This window comes from Manis javanica, chromosome 4 (genome assembly GCF_040802235.1).
Source record: "Manis javanica isolate MJ-LG chromosome 4, MJ_LKY, whole genome shotgun sequence".
Classification (NCBI taxonomy): domain Eukaryota; kingdom Metazoa; phylum Chordata; class Mammalia; order Pholidota; family Manidae; genus Manis; species Manis javanica.
In genome coordinates, this window is record NC_133159.1 from 5,601,917 (window position 1) to 5,621,033 (window position 19,117).

Here is a 19,117-nt window from a genome sequence, read left to right on the forward strand (position 1 = left end):
ACCCCCTGGCATATGGCAAGGGTAAAGTGAAGTCTGAGGTGGGAAAGTACTTAGACCACGCAAAATGGAGCCACCAGATGTCTTGGCAAGACCTGAATTTGGAGTCAGAACCCTGGCTTCCAGCCCAGGCTCTGTCCCTGGCCAGGCACACAGCCTTGGGCAAGTCACAACTTCACTTCTGTGGGCATTGCAGACAGAGGGTGCAGTGCCCTGCCCTGCCCAGCCCTGCGCGTGCACCCCACCAGCGCAGGCGCCGGTGAGATAATGGCTGGAAAGTGCTCTGAAAAGAATAAAGTGGCGCCGATGCCAGAGATTATCATTATTATTAAGGAGCGTGATTACCGCAATCCAGAAAAGCTGCCATTACCGAGAAGGCTCCTGTTCATGTTGATTTAATTTCCTGGTTAACCGAGCGTTGGCACACACAAAAAAAACTCTATGTTTCAACCCTTATTGGAAATCTTTTTAAATTATGCCAGGCTACTTTCTTGCACTGGTGATGGTGTGGTCTTGGGTCTGTATTTATGAATGCATTGATTGATTGACAAGCTCATCTGTTACTCTTGCTCTGACCACATCCAAAAAGGCCACTACAGACCCAGCCTCCTCCCTACGTGGGGTCCTCACACCCACCCAGGACTGGTGGTTGGGAATCCCTTGGGAAAAGCAGAGGAGAGCAATCTGGGGAAGAGCACAGGATGGGGCCTTCTAAGTGGCTTTTCCCATAGTTTGCTGCAGCATATTGATATACTGGCATATGTTTCCTGATGGTTTAAGAAATACTTTCTGGTTTGCTTTGACGACTTTTCCGGGTTTATCCAGATGCATTACAAAGTGACCTGATCGCTTCTTTTAACAGACTTGTCAGGCCTGATGTGGCCAAATAAATGGCTTTGCCTTCTGGGGGCCACCAAAGCCAAGGAAGGCCCATGCTTTTTGCAGCAAAGCTGCTGCCCCCTGAAGGCCCCTCAGTGTGTCACACTCAGAGCTGGTGGTGGGCATCTTGAATTGAATATGATGGGGAGAAGTTGACCCGTTTCCATAGAATGATATGGGACAAAACTGTGCCCTCCATATCTCCATGGAGAGTTCTTTCCACTCTAAAGCTCCAGAGGGGGTTCTGAGGAGTTTGCAGAGGCTCCGAGCGACAGCGGTGCCTGGGCGATGGTTAGCAGAAGCAGCCTGTGGGGCTTTTTCTTCAGGGCCACGGCCACAGGCTGAAGGGCAGAGGGGATCCAGTGCTTAGAGGCAGATGCATGAAACTCTGGGAACATTGTTCCCCTTGGGGAGAAGGGGGGAGGATGCCTGTGGGGGGCACACCCTGGGAGCTGTAACGAGGAAGTGCGTATAAAGCATGGAACGGGGCCAGTGCTGCTGTGGCAGCTGTTGGCATAAGATACCAGGGGTCGGACTAGAGATACTTTGCCCTTGTGTGTGGTCCTTAGTTACACACAGAACAGCCCATGTCATTCTCAACAGGGGGTGATTTTGTCCTCCAGAGGACAATGGGCAATGTTTGGAGACATTTCTAGTTGTCACACTGGGGCAGGGGCAGGGTTTGATAGCATCTAGTGGGTGGGGGCATTCTACAGTGCCCAGGACGGCCCCACAGCAGAGGATTAGCTGGTTCCCACCGTCAGTGGTGCCAAGGTTGAGAAAACCTGTTGTGGGGAGGGTCAGCCAGTCTGCACCTGCTGGGGTGACCTTGGATGGCTCCATGCCCCCTCATGCTGCCCGTCTCTGTGCCCTCCCTGCAGAACCCTGACATCGTCCTGGTGCACTATCTGAATGTTCCGGCCATCGAGGACTGTGGCAAGCCCTGTGGCCCCATCCTCTGCTCCATCAACACCGACAAGAAGGAGTGGGCCAAATGGACGGAAGAGGAGCTCGTCGGGCAGCTGAAACCCATGTGTGAGTAGCTGTGGCCTCCTGCCCAGGGTCCTGCACTGGGGCTGGCCGGTGTCATCCAGGTGGGGCTGGAGGTCCTCTGTGGCCTTGGGGACCTGGGTGCAGGAACCCCATTCTGTTCGGGTGACAGTGAACTTAGCTTTTATAAGGTCTGTCCCATCCTTATTTTCATTTGACCCTCTTAAGCTCTGGGCACCACAGCCAGGGCACAGAATGTCAGGCCCACAGCACAGACAAGAAAAGTGAGATGCAGAGGTGTAAAGCCACGTAAGTGAGGGGCAGGGCCAGGACTGCCCTGGGCTGTGTCTTGTGGCCAAGCAAGGAGGGTAGGGCCTGTGGGCAGACAAGGGCGTTCCACCTCCTGCCCTCAGCCCATCTGCTCCTGGACGCGGGGCCTGCCTCAGCTCCCAGGCAAGTGGCACATGGATGATGGTAATTGAGCTGGATTTCATCCTGTCAGCAAAGTGATGCTTTGAAGCATCTGTCAGGTGCAGGTCACTGAATGCAAAGCAGCAACTGAGTCCAGAAAGCTGGGCACGGCCAGGAACTCGTTTCCATGGGCAGCACTGGGGGGCCCTGGTGGTCTCTCCTGCCACCTGGACAGCTGGGCTCCGGAAAAACAAACACGGGTTTGCCAGACCCAAGAAGAGCAGCGTGGTGCACAGGGCCCGGGGTTCCAGAACGTGGGTCTCTAAGGCTCAGGGCAAAAACCTGTCATCACACAGGACCTCGGAGATGGGTCAACAGGTTCTTCGGAACCAAGCCACCCTTAGGAGTGGGGCTGCAGGAAGGAAGCCCCTGGGCCCCAGGTTAGGGCAGTCTCCCCGCCTCACATGCTCACCCCACCCCATCCTATTGCAGTCAGCTGACATACGGCCTCTTCCAGCAGCCCTGCCCAGCCAGCCAGCTGAGCGTTGCATCCCCAGCTCCCAGGCCTCCTTGAGCCCCCCAGGGAGACACCAGGCTGAAGTCAGCCTCCCACACTTAAACAGAGGGAGCCACACGAGCCTCCAAAACTGTAGAACACCCAGAAACTGGGAGACATTGCAGCTATTCCCCATGAATCTTTCCTGTTCTCTGCCATTCCTCGGGGCCCTGCACAGTACCCAGCAGGCCCTCTGCAAGTACTCAGCAGGATGGCTGAGTGGAAAGCGGCTGTACTCAGCTTTGGTCTACTTCCCACGGGGGCCTGAGCAACGGACAAAGGCCCTCAGCACCCGGGCCCTGGGAGCTGGGGCTGCTCGCTGGCTCCCCTCCAGGGCCAGGCCAGGGGCCCGGGGAGCCCAGATAATGGTGCCAGGGGTCCTGCCTGCCCACTGCTTCTGACCCAGTGCCCAGGTGGTGATAAGTGAGCAGGGCTCATACCTGACATGGGTGTCCTCCCCTGGGACCTGCTCACACTTCCTCTTCGGCAGAGCCTGGCTGGGCCAGTGCAGTGGCTCTGGTAACCCTGGGTACTGACGCCACCTGGCCAGGGTGGTGGAGTCAGAGCTGGGGAGCCAGGACGTGGGCACCCATACTGGTTCTGTGACCACCTCACTGTGTGACCTCAGGCCAGTTGCCCACCTGCTCTGCCACCCATTCCCCCCTTTGTAAAGTGAGAGAAAGTGGCCTCTGCACCAAGGCCAACAGCACCCAGTCTGGGCCCCTGGGCCTCTGCAGACCAGGGGCCCAGGGGCTGAGGCCACTATTTCATCCCCTAGTAAGTTCAGAGACCACATTAGCCAGAGGAGACCCAAGGAGACATCCCCGAGTTAAGAGCTGCCTGTCCTGGCGGCCCCTGGGGTCAGAGGCTTCTTGGCCTGAGCCCTCCCAGCGCCCCTCAGCACACAGGCTGCCCCTTGGCATTTTCCCCAGCACCTTCCCTGTTCTTTGATGTCATCTGCTTCCTTTTCCGCCCCCTACCGCCTCTACCTCCCCACAATGTCCTCGGTCCTCAGAAGCAGTCCTGCCCTGGAACCTCACCCTCCCATGCAGGAGGCTGCCTGTGTCAGATGGGGAGACCACCTCTGGGAAGGCAAAGGGATTAAGCTTCCTGAGCTCCAGGGGGCGGAAAGCAGCCCCGAGTCCGGCTCTGATGTTTAACTGGAGGGCACTGTGAGTAACCCATTCAAAAGCCTGCAGAGCCTCAAGGAAATGATGTGAAACTACAGCACACTCCCCGTGAACCTAATCACGCTCTGCTCTCTGGTGTCTGGGGGTGGGGAGCAGAGAGCGCACGGTCGCTCAGTGTGCCCGTGTGCACATGGCTCTGGTTATAGAGGCTCAGCCCGGAAGCACGGCCCCGGAAATACAGCTCCAGTAAAAATGTTAGATGTGGGTCGGGCTTGGAACACACACAGAGCAGCAGCTCCCCGCGCTCGGGGAGAGCAGAGGTGTGCTGGGGCCCAGGAGGCGCCACATTTGGCTCCAGAGTCAGGCGTGCCGTCCAGCGCTGGAGCCAAGCACATTAGCTTCATCACGTTTTCACATAAATCACATTCCTTCAAAGACTTCACAGTTTGATTTCCTGATGTTTCCAAATTTCTCTGCCCTACAGCAGAGTTTCCAGTGGTTTCATCAAAATGTTGTGCTTATCGGTGGCGAAGTGAGACTCTGATGTGCAGCGATTGCCTCACCTGTCACAAGGTGGAGGCTTGTTGGTCTTGAGCCTTGGGAATCTCACAAACACCAGCTTCGAAGCCAGATGGATTTGGAGAATCCCACTTTTTCTTAACTGTGTCCTTTTGTCCCGTGGGGGCTTCCCTGCAATCTGAGGGATGCTTCCTCCAGATAAAAAAATGAAGATTGGGAAAATAATTTCGATATCTGATAGGAATTCTCAATATGCTTCCAAAAATACTTCCTGTCTTTTTGCAGCCTCTTCTCTGGTAGTTACAATATGGTCCTGTTGCTGTGACAAAGGCCAAAAGAATTGGGGCTTAAATAAAAAGCTATCTCTCTTGCACATAGCAGTTCAAAGTTGACACGGCAACCCCATGGTGTCAGGGATCAGCCACCCGGGCTCCTTCCAGCTGGTTGTTCTGCCATTTCAAGGGTGTGCCCTCTTATATATGGTCTAGAATGGCTGCTCCAGCTCCTGCCATCACAACTGCATCCCAACCAGTGGGAAGCAGAGAAGAGAATGGAGGGCAAGCTTCTTCCCAGGAAAGCAGCATACAACACTTCCCCTCATAAGTCATTGGCCTGAATTTGGTCATAGGGTCACACCTAGTTGCAAAGGAATCTGGGAAGTGTAGTCTCTCACTAGGCACTACTATCCTAACATACTATGGGGAATAGGGTTCTGCATGTGAGTCATTCAGGGCTGAGTGCAGCTGAGCTCAGCCTGGGGTGCCCCTGAAAGTCCTCAGCTGAGAATTGCTCATCTTGGCTCAAGGCCTGAGGATGACTGCCTCGGGTCCCGTCTGGGGGCTGGAGTTGATAGAATTCAAGTGAACACGATCTAAAGCTCAGCATGTCTCATCCTGGAAATTCTGGGGTCTGTTCCAGTGCAGCTGGTCTAAGAGCACCAGCTTTGGACTGGCAAACTGCCATAGTGAAAGTGAGGGCCAGGCAGTGAGCTCCTCTCCTCCCCAACCACCGCTGGGCGGGGAAGGGTACCACACAGCCCTGTGCCTCTGTCTTGCCCACCTGGTGGCAAACTTGCTCGCAATCTTTAGCTGTCCAGAAGCACGGTGGTTCTGAACCCCAGCTTTCCACCCTTGGCTCTATTTGAGCTTGCAGGAAGCCAAGTGGAACCTGTGCCCTCAGAGTGGGTCCTCTCCATTCCTGGGCAGCCCAGGAGGGAACAGGCATTCCAGCCACTTCCCAGCTGGCAATTGGCAAGGCTGTGCCATCCAGAGTGAGGGACAAGACATGAGTTTTAAGCTCTGTTCACAGCCCTTCCCAGAGGTGACCTTGCCCCAGCTGTCCCCTGGCTGACCAGATGGCCTGCATCACCCAGCAAGGTGTGGGCCTCCGTGGTCCCAGAGATCACCAGAGGGCTCTGTCAGCCGTCTCTGGGCTTGGCTCTACTCCAACTGCCTTCCTGCAGCCCTGCTCTCCTGCCTCTGGAGTCCCAAGACCCCTTTAGCAGACGTCCTCAGCAGCACTGGGTGGGGGGCAATGCAGGAGGGATGGCTGGGGAGTCTGCACAGCCCCAAGTCCTGCACCCACACTTGTGCTTCCATGCGCATGCCCATGCATACCTGTGTGCTTACCCATGCATGTTCACAGGCACAGCACGCCTGCCCTCACCCACACACACCTGCATGCAGGCTGAAGATGGTCTTTCAGCACCTCCCCCAGCCTCCCCAGAGGTGGCCTGGCCTCAGGGTCTGGAAGCAAAGACTCAGCACTCAGATGGAGAGGTAGGCCTGGGCCAGAACAGATGCCTGGCAATTTCCTACTGACAAGAGGATAGATGGGCTCAAAAGGCAGTGAGGCCATGGTGGGGATGGAGTGCACCAGGGCCTCCAGAGCCACCAGCTGCCGGAATGTAAGCACAGGAGGCCAGATCTGGGGGTCTCAGCTTCTTCTCTGACTAGCAGGGTGGCCTTGCACAAGTCACTTGACCTTCTTCAGGGAGGAAGTGATAATGGCCTACCCTGTGACCCTATGGCTGACCAATGACATCACGGACATAAAGGATGGAGGTATGGGGGCTGTAGCCACACATTGTAAGGGAAGTCATCTGCAGCAGAACACCAACCCCCTTTCCTGAGGTCGAGCCCTTAGTTCCCACCAAGCCCTGTGCTGAGGGCAGGCACACAAAGACCAGCTGGACAGTCCTTTAGGGACATCAGTAGCTGTCAATGCTGGACTGTAACAAGCTTTAGAGCTCCTGCTCAGAGCTCAGCCCTTGCTGGCCCCAGGGACCAGCTGCATTGGAACAGACCCCAGAATTTCCAGGATGAGACATGCTGAGCTTTAGATCGTGTTCACTTGAATTCTATCAACTCCAGCCCCCAGACGGGACCCGAGGCAGTCATCCTCAGGCCTTGAGCCAAGATGAGCAATTCTCAGCTGAGGACTTTCAGGGGCACCCCAGGCTGAGCTCAGCTGCACTCAGCCCTGAATGACTCACATGCAGAACCCTATTCCCAATAGTATATTAGGATAGTAGTGCCCAGTGAGAGACTACACTTCCCAGATTCCTTTGCAACTAGGTGTGACCCTATGACCAAATTCAGGCCAATGACATATGAGGGGAAGTGTTGTATGCTGCTTTCCTGGGAAGAAGCTTGCCCTCCATTCTTTTCTCTGCTTCCCACTGGTTGGGATACAGTTGTGATGGCAGGAGCTGGAGCAACCATTTTAGACCACGTATAAAAGGGCAACACCCTGGACTGTACCAAATGATGGGTCCCAAGCAGATGGCATTGAGGGCAAAGTGGATGGTTCTATCTTCAGGTACATAGAAATCTATAAACTCACGTGTAGGAGCACTTGGGGAGGCTTCCTGGTGGGAGGCTACCCTGGCCTTGATGAATGTGCAGAACTTGGGGACAGGCAGGAGGCATAGAGGTGTGCCTAGGCAGCTTTGCGAGGAACAGCTTAGGGGGAAATGGAGGCAAAAGCCAACACATGGGGTGGCACTGAGATGACAAGAGTCATGTCATGTTTGAGGCATGAAGGGCATGTTGACTAAAAAGAGATTGAAGTCACGTGGCTTGTGGAGGGTGGAGCCCGCAGAGGCAGTGGAAGGAGCCACGTGGAGAACAGAGTTGAGCGAGCAGCTACTAGCTCTGGGCAATCCTCTTACCCTAACGACCTTCAGGCCTTGGGAACCTGCAACCCTATGTTAATCTCAGGAACTGGAGTCTCAGCCCCTCACCGTGTGCTCTCCAGAAGAGCACACTTCTAGCCTCTGCGCAGTGGGCAGGCCTGTGCACCAAGCCACAGGGGAACTGGCAAAGGCCAGAGGCGCTGGAGACCGGGAACCCCATTTTGCTAACAAAGGGCTGATGTGGCAGAGAGATGAAAGGAAAGGGCTGATGAGCCAGCACCTGCCTCCTCCTGGCGCTCTCAGCTGCCACTGTGGACAAGGGAGCCCTCCATCTCCGGAGCCCTCACCCCTGTCTCCACTTGTCCCAGAGGCCCCCCTGTTGCAACACCGAAGCCTCGTTGTGTAGTCAGTGCATCTGTTTGCTCATAATTTTCCAGACAAAGACCAACGATCCAGTAAGAGGGACGGTGTTTATTTGTTTTGCTTTTTTGCTTAGATTGTAATCCTGGTGATTATAGAATATCAAGGAATAAAATCAACAAAGGCTTTCCTTTCCCGGCCCTGCCCCAAACCCCGTTTCTGGTCAATTAGCGCCACCTGGTGGCCCAGAGCAGCAGAGCGGCTCAGAGACGCGAGGCCTCTGCAGCAGCGCTACAACCCAGCTGGCGGGAGCCTGCAGACCTGGGCGCCGTCCTGCCCCTGCCTGTGGACCTGGAGTGTGGGATGTTCCGGGAGGCGTCTGGGACTTGCACTGTGATTCTGGGGCGGTGGGCTGGGCGGGGCTGGAGCAAGCAGGAGGGCCTCTAGGGAGAGGTGCGAACAGCCCTTTCCTCGCCAACTCCAGTCTATCCTTATGAGACAGCAGCCAGGTGATGTAAGGCAGAGGGGCTGCCGGACGCGCCCCTGCTGGGGAGGGAGGGCACGATCCCAAGTCTCCAGCAGAGTCAGAGTGCGATGGAGGGGCAGTGACAAAGCAAGTCACGAAGGTGCTGCCCCCAAGAGCTGCAGGTGGAGGTCCTGAGAGACAGGGGTGGCAGTAGGGGTGACAGGGAGATCAGCGCTTGTTAGCAAGGGTCAGTGGGTTCCTTTACGGCCAGAAATGTCCTCTTGGAAGCACTACCCAGTGTCCATGTCCCCTCTCCCACCCCGCTGTCTGCAGTTAGACTTTCAGGGTAGGAGTGAGGGACCCGGAGTCAGGAACGAGCTTCGGCACACCCAGCCACCTGCCACTGGACTCAGGAGCCTGGGCAGCTGCGGTTTCCCCCTCAAAGCGCCAAAGCCCACAGAGCCCAGGCAGAGACTGGGCTCGGTGCCAGGAGCAGCAGTCCACATCAGAACCCCCTGGGTAGGCTGATAGGAGGCGGGCTGGAGTGGGCCCTAGGGACCTGCTCCCGACCTGCATCCAGGATTTGGAGTCACTGTGGGAGGCAAGACAATGCAGATGGTCTGGAGAGGATTTCCCAGCCCATTTGCTTGTCTCTTCAGGTAGTAGCTGCTGGTATGGGGAGCAGTGGGACAGGCTCCTGTAAGTCCCACGCTGCTGCCAGGACGCCTTCCCAGCACCTCCCAGCCTGCTGGCACATCGGAGCGCAGGCAGTGGGCATCAGAGGCAAGGCTGATTTTATCTGGGGGTTTACTTCCTTTAGAGGATCCAGGCTTGTTTGGCAAACGCGCCTTTTTCCCTCAGGCTAAATTTTGTTTCACTGATTGGGCCCCCAAGTAGAATTAAAAGAAAAATACTTCCCTTGATTGCCTGTCTCATCCTGGCTGCTCGCACTCAGGGCCACTTGGGCACCACGCACCACCTGCTGTTACAGATCTCCCAGCTGCGTCCAGACCGTCCACCAATTGAATGAGCTTTAATGGAGTGCGCCTCTGTGCTGGTGGTGGGGATACAGCAGCCCCACCCATACCTGATGGCCACCTCCTGGCACCCCCCTGCTCAGTGCTGGGGGGTGGCTTTGTGAAGCTTGGAATTCACTGCCAACATTTAAATCTCCAGAGTTTCAGCTTCTCTTCGAAAATCCAAGGTTCTAGGCCACACCATTAGGAGCTGAGCGGCAGCTACTCCTTTCAACGGCAGGTGCCACCTCTGGACACATGGAAGAGCCTTGTGATTCCAGGGTCCTCGCAAGCCCAGGGAAAGAAGCAAGATGGAAATCCCGCTTGGTCTCCTGCCCCCACCACAGTGGCCTGGAGGGGCTGCTCACACAGGTGGTGGCTCCTGGCATCTCTGCCCCTGGGCAGGGCCTGGGAGACGGGACTGCAGTTAAGCGCAAGCAGCGAGAAGAGGATTTCAGAGCCCATGTGGCTCCCTGAATGTGGGAAAACTGCAGAAGCTTCTCTCCCTGCCAAACTGTGCTTTGCTAGACAATCAGAGAGCTCCCAGCTCATTCACACTCCACTACTACAGTGAGAATTCCCAGCCCCAGGAACAATGCCACTCAGCAGATGAGGAGGAGATTATGGGCACCTCGGAAGGGCTCTGCAACGCCACATCCCTGGCCTGCAGAGCAGGGCTGGCCCAGAAACATTCAGCCAAGCCTGCTTTTTACATCACGGAGCCCCAGGAGATTGCCGCGTGGCCAAGTCGGGAAGTGTGGGGAACACCAGCCCGGGGCAGCCTGAATTTGCTGATCTTGGAGAGGCAATGGCCTGCGCAGCCCCAGTGGGCTTGGACCGGGGAGCTCCTCTCACTTCCTCCGCCTCTGGGTCTGAGGCCTGTCCCACCTGGAGGAAGACTGCCGGCTATGTTGGGTTCTCCGGCCTCTTCCCTTTCCCGTGGCACATTCATCACAGGGACAAAGCCTGTGCCTCCTAGTGGAAGAGGAATGTGGCCTTGATGCTCCCGTGTCCCCAAACATTCAGAGGTGGGAATTCCAAGCTCAGACAGGATACAGCACATACACCGCTGTCCCCACCCCTTGGGCTCTGCACGCCTGGAAATGAGATTTCTGAAAACGTCCTTGGGACCCATAGGAGAGCAAGAGTGGAAGGTGAGATGGGGAACCTGAAGAGTATGTGGGTGTCTGGATACGAGAAGTTAAATGTAATGAAAGTTTTATCCAGTCGAACTAAGAAATCAGAAGCAGGGCCTTTGTGTCAACAAGAATATGGTGAAAATCAACTCAGTGTGCTGCCATTGCCCATTGACTTTGTTGCCATGGAGATGGCATCCTAGCGTCAATAACTAGGAGGGATCCAAGCAGCTCATTCATGCCTCGAAGGGCACGTGGTGGCTCCCCCTCCACCTCGGGGTTCCTAAGTAGTGTGATCACACACAGGCTTGCCTGGGGAGCACCCCTTTCAGCCTCCAAGGTGACCTGTCCAGACAGAAGGTTAAGGGGGGGTCACCCTCTTGGCAGGTCTTTACAGAGTGCTGAGTGCCTGGATGCCTGGGCAGGAGTTATGGATGAGCCCAGGCTGGTGGGGGCCGGGAGGAAGGGCTCCCCACAGGCTGCTGGGGGGAACTATCTTTGTCACCAACATGCCACTGAGCACCTGTGCCATACAGCGCCAAGAAATCCCTTCCCGTGCAGAGGAGGCCACATCCATCCCAGCAGGCCCCACCTGTGCTGTCACCAATGGCACCTGAGCTCAAGCCACGTGCCCTGCTGGGAGTTGCTGCCCCACAAAGTGGGTGTGAGTGGCTAGCTCTCACCAGCTCCCAGGGGACACCACGGGGTGAGGGGGCCCTCCAGCATTCCCCTTTCTGCCTCCATGTCCAAGTCTTCCTTGTCCAGAGTGCCAAGTATGATGTTTCAGAGCAGAAAGGGTGTCTCACGGGCAGTCCTCAACCCTGGCCTGCCTTAGACGCCGTCAAATCAGAATCCTGGGTGTGGCCTCTCCCGATCTGTTTATCCCTAAAGCCTCTCGGGGAGCCGGGATGGGCAGTTGGGTGAGACGCCCATTTTACAGGGAGGTGACTGAGGTCCAGGGGCATCGGTGGTCCTCCCGAGGTCACACACGAGTGAGGAAACGTGCAGCACGCACTGGGCCCCAGGCCAGCTGTCCCCCCAGGTTCTCCGTGTTCCTGGGTCCCCGTCCCTTCTCCCTGCACAGCAGGCTGGGCATTAAAGCTCAGTAAAGTTCCTCCGCTGCTTCGGGCAGCCACATAGGGAATGAGCGTGGTGGCTTCTGCAGATACCCAAGAGGAGGCCACCCCAGCCCCGGTGACTGGATATCCAGGCCAGGAGCCCCTGTCTCAGAGCAAATGCTTCCCTGACAGATCCCACTTTCTCCAAGAGGATCTTTCTGTGGGCTACCTGTCTTTCATAGAGATTTCCCCTAAATGCACCCCAGTCTGCTATGAGGACCAAACCAGGTGTGTCTCTGCGAACCCCTGGACCCAGGTTCCGAGGCTGAGACACCCCCACACGGGCCCCTCTCACTCGCCTGCTGGCCCCTGATCATCTGAGAGCAGGTCCAAGGCAGGTGCCGCCTCCCACTCAGCCCTTGGAGGCCAGGGGAGAGTCTCCACCCCAGTCTCGGCAGCCCTGCCAGCACACCGGCAGCTCGCTCGGACCTGGCTGTGCCCCTGGGCTGGCCCAGCGGGCGGAAACCCCGAGGGAGGGGCCAGGGGCGTCAGAGCTTCTGCCCCCTCCACCCCCCAGCCCGCCTGGCCCTTGTGAGGCAGCTGGCACCCTCCTGGTCAGAGAGGGCAGGAGACAGCAGGTGGGTGGCAGGCCAGGAGGACAGCACCTGGCCCAGCCCCAGGTTTCTGCACAGTCACCCGACCCCTGAGGAAATCAGACACTCTCCCTCTAGGGGGTGAAGTGGGTCTAGCAGCCAGAGGAGGGAATCTTGGCCTTCCCCTCCTCTGCCCACTGATTAACCTTCTGGCCGTTCCTCTGTCCTGGGAGAGACGCAGCCTAGCAAGGCACTGGGAGGCAGGTGGCTTGGTGGGAAGAGCTAGACTGTGGAGCCCCTCCCTGCCCCCACACTGCTGTGTGACCTTGGGCAAGTCACATAACTTTCCTGAGTCTGGGTTCTCACACTAATAGAAAGGGGGAACAATTCTTCAAAGGATCGTTAAGAGACTCGAGTTATATCTCTATACCAGTAGGTCTCAAACTTGAGCAGGCATTAAATCCCCTGGCCCTGTGCTGTGAGGATACCACTCCTGTGCTGGAGTGCTTGTGAGGATACAGGCCTGTGCCTCATCCCCAGAATTTCTGATTCAGCAGGTCTGGGTGGGGCCTGAGCACGTGCATTCCTAACACAATCCCAGGTGACTAAGCTGCTGTTGGGCCTACACTTTGGGAACCACTGCCCAGAGCCCCGTCCACAGTAAATGCTCCCTAGAGGGTAGGAAACAGTGTTATTTCTTTTTGTAATGAAGTCAACATATAAAGAACCTAGCACAGTGCCTGGCACATAGTATAAATCTGATAAATACTATTTTTGTTACTCTCTTCTTACTGAGGTGTGAGCTCTGCTTACAGCTCATCGAGGGCAATAATGACCCAGGGAAATAGAGAACAGTGCTCCAGGGGGTAGGACTGACTGACAACCTGTCCGTTCATTCATTCAGCCAGTCCTTACCGAGCCTCTGCTACAAGCAGGCCTCGTCCCGTGCATGGGGAGGGAATGTGAGCAACTCCTCGATGTCCTGTCCTCTGATACAGCCGGCGAGCTGGGGAGAGGGGAGCCTGGGCCTGCTCCGGGCACCATCACGGCCCACCGCAGGCTGGGGACCATCAGCCACAGAGCTGTGTCCTCTCGCAGTGGGGAGGCTGGAAGTCTAGGAGCGAGGTGTCAGCAGGCGGGTTTCTGGCGAGGTCAGAAGCCTCTGGGCTTCCAGCAGGACCTTTGTGTTCACACACTCCTGGGGTGTCCTCCTCCTCCTCATAAGGACACAAGTCCTGCGGGATTAGGGCCCCACCCTTATGACCTCATTTAGCTTTGATCACCTCCTGACAGGTGCTATCTCCAAATGCAGTCACATTGGAGTTAGGGCCTCAACCTAAGGATCTGGGGGGGACACAGTTCTGTCCACACAGGGGCCACAGGACGGTCGACCTGGGCTCAGGCCTAGCCTGCCTATCCGAAGCTCTCCACCTCTCCCCAAGAGGCCCTCGGCTGGCTGCCAGCCCCATGTGGGGGTGAGCCCGCACTCCATCCCCCAGCCCCCTCTTCCAGATCTCAATTACTCTCTTCCCGGCGGTTGGCCGCCTCTTGGGTAAATTGTTCATCAGAAGATGCTCTCCAAAGCATGGCCACATGCTGTTGTCATTGATTTCATTTTGATTATTCATATTAGTGGAAGTATTGCTGCCTAGCCACGGGGGGTGATTAGGGTAAGTATTGAAGGCAGGACAGGCCAGGGCAGGAGTGGGCTGGTGGCTTCCTGTGACAGCCACCCAAATCAGTTCTGCAGACCAGCCCTCAAACAGGGCAAACCGCAGGCAGCCCGGCTAGAGCATGGCCCGTGGGGGAGCATGTTTGGCCCACCCACACCGGCCTGTTCCTTCTTGGGTGCCTTCCCTGCCCTCACCTTCCTGGGCATGCGGCTTTCTCTCCAGCATCTGAGCATCCCAGGGACCACCGCCCCGGCCCCAGGCAGGGCGAGCTGGAGAAAGTCCCCTCTGCCTGGGATTCAACATAAGCCGGGCAGGAACACCCAGGACATCCTCCCCAGCAAGGTGACTGACTATGGCCTGGGAATGAGCAGCCCAGTGCCCTCCACTGAGATCAGATCCCCAGGACAGAGAGGACAGATGGGACTAAAAGCCACCAGCAGGTTATTTCTCTGGGAATTCCCTTTTCTCTTTCTGTGCCCACCCACGCACCCCCTGGTCATGACCTTACATTTCATCCAGTGTATTTTAATGCAATTCCCCTTTGCCACTTTTACAAAGGAGTGAGGGGCAGGGGAAGGGCCGGTCAGTGTGCACGTTTAATAACCTTCCTTCCACGAAGCTTTCTCTTCCCTGTAGAAATCTCCTTTCCCGCTGATTCATTACGTGTCAGGAAACAAAGCGTGACATGTTAAAAGCCATCTTGATAGTATTGGATATTCAGTACTAACCACTCACCACCTTGGAGGAAGGGGCTTCTCTCCCCGCCCCCACCAGAGGGGGAGGGAGGCAATCTGCATATGGGATGTGCCATTCAGGAGGTGATTTGCATTAAGCATCCAGAAATTCTGTTTGCAATCTGTCACCCTTCACTGGGTTTTCATTTTATAACCTTCACAGCAGGAGGAGGAGAGCAAGAGGCAGAAAGAACGCGGTAGCCGCACCCCCACGGGGGCTGGAGAAGACCGGTCTGAATGACACGTGCCAGCGCAGAGAGGGGCCCTGGCCAGAAATGCCAGAGACTCCAGCAGAGGAGGCTGCCACTCAGGAGATGAGCAAGCCCACCCACCCCAAGACCTGACACCTTTGGGTGGGGTGTGGCCGTGCCCCCAGAATGCCGAGGTTGGGGCCGCCCTGAGCACAGCTCGCCTCTCCAGAGAGCCGAGTTCAGACTCACGGGGTTTTGCCTGAGAACACCCTGTCTGGTTCCATAGTGAGCGGCTGCTCAGGTAACCCACAGGTAGATGAGCTCTGCAGGTGTTTCTGCTCCCAGAACTGCAGCACCTGCAGAATTAGGCTCAGGACAGAGCCCTGAGGTCATCACCCTCACTCTGTAAGGAAGTCCTGAGGAGCGTCAAGCCTGGGCACCCCCAGATAAGGACCTCAGAATCTCCGGGCTGGGGCAGGGGCGACTGGGACAGGCCATCTGTGTGCACGGCAGTACAAGGGGAGTGGTTCTCCAGTCCTGCCCTCTGGCCTCCCAGCCTCTGTTTTCAAGGCTTTCAAACGAGAAGTCTGGAAAACGTTCTCAGTCAGGGGGCGTCTGGGCACAGGGGCAGGCCAGTGGGCCCTGGCCCTCACCTCCGCCCCAGCCAGGCCCCTTCTGCTGTTATTTCCGTATTGAATTTCCAAGGAGAGGTTTATTTGAGAAAAGGGCTCCACAGCTATGATGAGGTTTGCAAACCCCTGGCCTGGGACTTCCTTCCAGCTGCTGTGGCCAAGGTGGGCCTGAGCCAGCAGGAACACAGGCCTCCTGGGGCCGTCAGAGAATTCCCCGGGGATCCCGCGGCAGAGGCACTGCCCACCCAGGGAAAGGTGGAGCGGAAATCCTGCCCCCTGCATGTGTCCGTCACAGAGCCGTCTAAACAGGCACCCGTAACTCCAAGCCCAGGCAGTCGAGCTAGCTCAGGGGAGAAGCCTCTCAGCGAACCCCACCCCTCTGGAGGACCCACCAGAACCCAGGACGCACTGAGAGCAGCGCCACAGGCCCTGATGCTGGCGAAGTTGCAGGGGGCAGAGCCCAGAAGGCATCTGGAGGAGCCTCCTCAGAATGGAGGGGACACCCGGGCGGAGCACAGGGGCAGAGGGCAGCACCTAAGAGGGATTCCAGACAGATCACGGCCCTCACGTATGGGGTTTTGTGGACAAACCACTGACGTTCTCCATAAAGGCGCTGACAAGGAACCGCGGCCCAAGAGGGAGGCCCGCCACGAGCTCTGTCCTGTCCCGAGGCCCAGGTCCCACAGGTCAGCCAAGCCAGAGGGCAGGGCCAGCACTGTGTGCTGCGTGTCGCCCTCACTGCCATCGCTGCTGTCATGGCCGCTGTCACCATCCTCACCATTAATGGTTATGACAACAGCTACTCTGTTGGGTATGGGGGAAGTGCCAGGCAGGTAGATCAGGGTCCCTCCTGGCCACCCATTTTACAGATGAGGAAACTGAGGCTCAGAGAGGTTTAGAGACGACCAAATACATCCCGCAAGTGAAGTCTGAAGCTGACCCGGCTGCTGCCCACTGTGTAGACTGTCTCCTTGTGCGCCTGCGTCCTGGAGCCCCTCACAGAACAGGGGCAGGCCTGCGACTGTGCCTGTCCCTCCCCAGAGTCCACGTGAGAGAAGCTCAGAGGAAGGAGGGGGGAAATCATTCTCTCACTGGCAAAGCCACTGGCCTCCCCCTGGCATGACCCTGTCACCTGCTCCCCCCAGACCACCTGCTCCCACTGTCCCCCTTCACAGTGAGCTGGGTCTGTCGTGAAGCCCTGGGCATTGGCTCCAGCTCCAGGGCTGTGGATTCACTGCTCCTGGAAACCAGCACCCCCAGAGCCACCAGAGCGCTGGGCTGGGCCGTGCGCCCGACATACCAGCCCAGGGCTTAGCCACCTTTCAGCCAGGTCCCCCCGCAGCTGAGAACGGACAATGGAGGGAGCAGACATGAATCTCAGTGGGCCAAGGCACTCAGTGGGCAAGTCAGTTTATTTTAGACGTCCAGCTCGCATCCCCTCGGCCACTCTGGCTCCTGCCCCCAAACACCAGGGACAGCGGAGGTCTAGGGTCCAGGGGGGTCGAGCCAAAGCCCCAGGGCAGCTGTCCAGGTGGCCGGTCAGCGGGAAGCTTAAGCGTTCTGGTCAGGGTTGGGCAGCCACCCCGTGCCCGGCCCCTGGCTGCCCTCCATGCTGCCCCACCCAGGCGGGAGGCCTCAGCCTGCCATCCGCTCCTTCCCACCGTCACTCATTCTTCTCCACTCCAGGCCCCCTAGCGCCACCCTGGTGCACTGGGGCTTTGAGGAAACAGAAGCAAACCTCTAGGCGGTGCCCTGGCTGGCTGCCACAGGGAGGGGAGGGGGGCAGGCTGGAGGAGAGGAGGGGCTCCCGGGGCGCGTGGGGGTCCGCCAGCGCAGCCTGGCCCTCCCCCTCCCTCCTCCCCAGGGCCCCCCTCCCCGCAGCGCCTCCCTGGCCGCGCGGCCTCTGACTGCCCTCTGCCTCTGTCCCCCAGTTCACGGCATCAAGTGGACCTGCAGTAACGGGAACAGCAGCTCGGGCTTCTCGGTGGAGCAGCTGGTGCAGCAGATCCTCGACAGCCACCAGACCAAGCCACAGCCGCGGACCCACAACTGCCTCTGCGCTGGCGGCTTGGGTGAGCAGGGCTCCTGTGGGCAGGTGGGCGAGCAGGCAGAGGTCCCCACGGGCAGCAGGCGTGGCTCTCCTCCCCCTCAGGGACGGCGTGGTGTCCAGTGACGTGAGAGGGGCCAGTGGAGCAACCAGACAGACTCACGCGCTCGCCCGCCCATGTTGGGCAGGAGAAAGAGGTTTCCAGAGGCAACTGCCTCTCGGCACGGGGGAGGCAGAGCTGGGGGTGCCCAGGGTTGGGCCCTAGGCCTCCATTCCACTGCAGGTGCGCGCCAGGCCCCACTGTCTAGGGCACCATTAGCAGGAGGCCCTGGTCCACGGGCACTGGGCCCCATGGGCTTTCTGGGACACGAGCCGCGAGTCAGTGGGGCCACTCAGGCTAAAGCCCTTTCTTTAACCTGTCTCCTCCAGGAATATAAAGTGTCCCGTGCTCTCCGTCCTAATGCGTCTGCTTTTCTGATAATGGTATTTGCTCTTTGAAATGTGCATTCTCCACTCCCCTGGCTGCCTTAATTAGGTATTTCCATTAGAGGGTCATGTCACTTCTCTGCAGTCTTTATGCATTTAGGAATCTTGGTGGCGAGGCTGTAACAGGATCAGGGGAGAATTCACCCTTTTATCAAAAGCGAAGTGACCCTTATCAGATGGAATGAAAATAATGACCGGGTAGGAGAGAGAAGCCGCCAGCCTGGTGCAGCAGCCCTGCGGGCAGGGCCCTGGCCAAGGCTAGAAATGCTCGGCGCCTGAGCTCTTTCTTCCCTGCCCCTCAACTGCAGGTTTAGGGCGTTTTCCTTGCTTGGGTCCTTGCTTAGATGGCTTTTGCCCCACAAAGAACTGAAGACAAGCCCAGGATGGCCAAGTGGGAGTGGGGAGGAAGCATTTCTGTTTCTGGAGCAAAGTCTAGAACCTTCTTTGATCCTGGGCCTGAGAGCTAATCCAGAGAGAGTGCACTGTTCTTCCCCCCCTCGACCTCCTGCTCCCGTCCAGGGCGGCTCCCAGGTCCAGGGCGGCTCCCACTCCAGGGCGGCTCCCAGTCCAGGGCGGTTCCCAGTCCAGGGCGGTTCCCAGTCCCAGGGCGGTGCCCAGTCCAGGGCGGTGCCCAGTTCTAGGGCGGTGCCCAGTTCTAGGGCGGTTTCCAGTTCCAGGGCGGTTCCCAGTCCAGGGCGGCTCCCAGGTCCAGGGCGGTTCCCAGTCCAGGGCGGTTTCCAGTTCTAGGGCGGCTCCCAGTTCAGGGCGGTTTCCAGTTCTAGGGCGGTTCCCAGTCCCAGGGCGGTGCCCAGTCCAGGGCGGTGCCCAGTTCTAGGGCGGTGCCCAGTCCAGGGCGGTGCCCAGTTCTAGGGCGGTTCCCAGTTCTAGGGCGGCTCCCAGTTCTAGGGCGGTTCCCAGTCCCAGGGCGGCTCCCAGTTCAGGGCGGTTCCCAGTTCTAGGGCGGTTCCCAGTCCAGGGCGGTTTCCAGTTCTAGGGAGGTTCCCAGTCCCAGGGCGGTTCCCAGTTCTAGGGCGGCTCCCAGGTCCAGGGCGGCTCCCAGTCCAGGGCGGCTCCCAGGTCCAGGGCGGTTCCCAGTCCAGGGCCGCT

General features: G+C 57.8%; 1 protein-coding gene across 11 annotated transcripts in view; it reads left to right on the top strand.

Annotated features, from left to right (window-relative positions):
- CAMTA1 (calmodulin binding transcription activator 1) overlaps window positions 1-19,117 on the top strand; it is an 806,010-nt gene that overhangs the window by 700,969 nt on the left and 85,924 nt on the right. For all 11 annotated transcript variants that reach the window (XM_036999801.2, XM_036999802.2, XM_036999803.2 and 8 more), the window contains 2 exons: window positions 1,758-1,911; window positions 17,409-17,549. In XM_036999801.2, coding sequence (XP_036855696.2) covers window positions 1,758-1,911; window positions 17,409-17,549 — 295 coding nt within the window. The remainder of the gene's footprint in view (window positions 1-1,757; window positions 1,912-17,408; window positions 17,550-19,117) is intronic.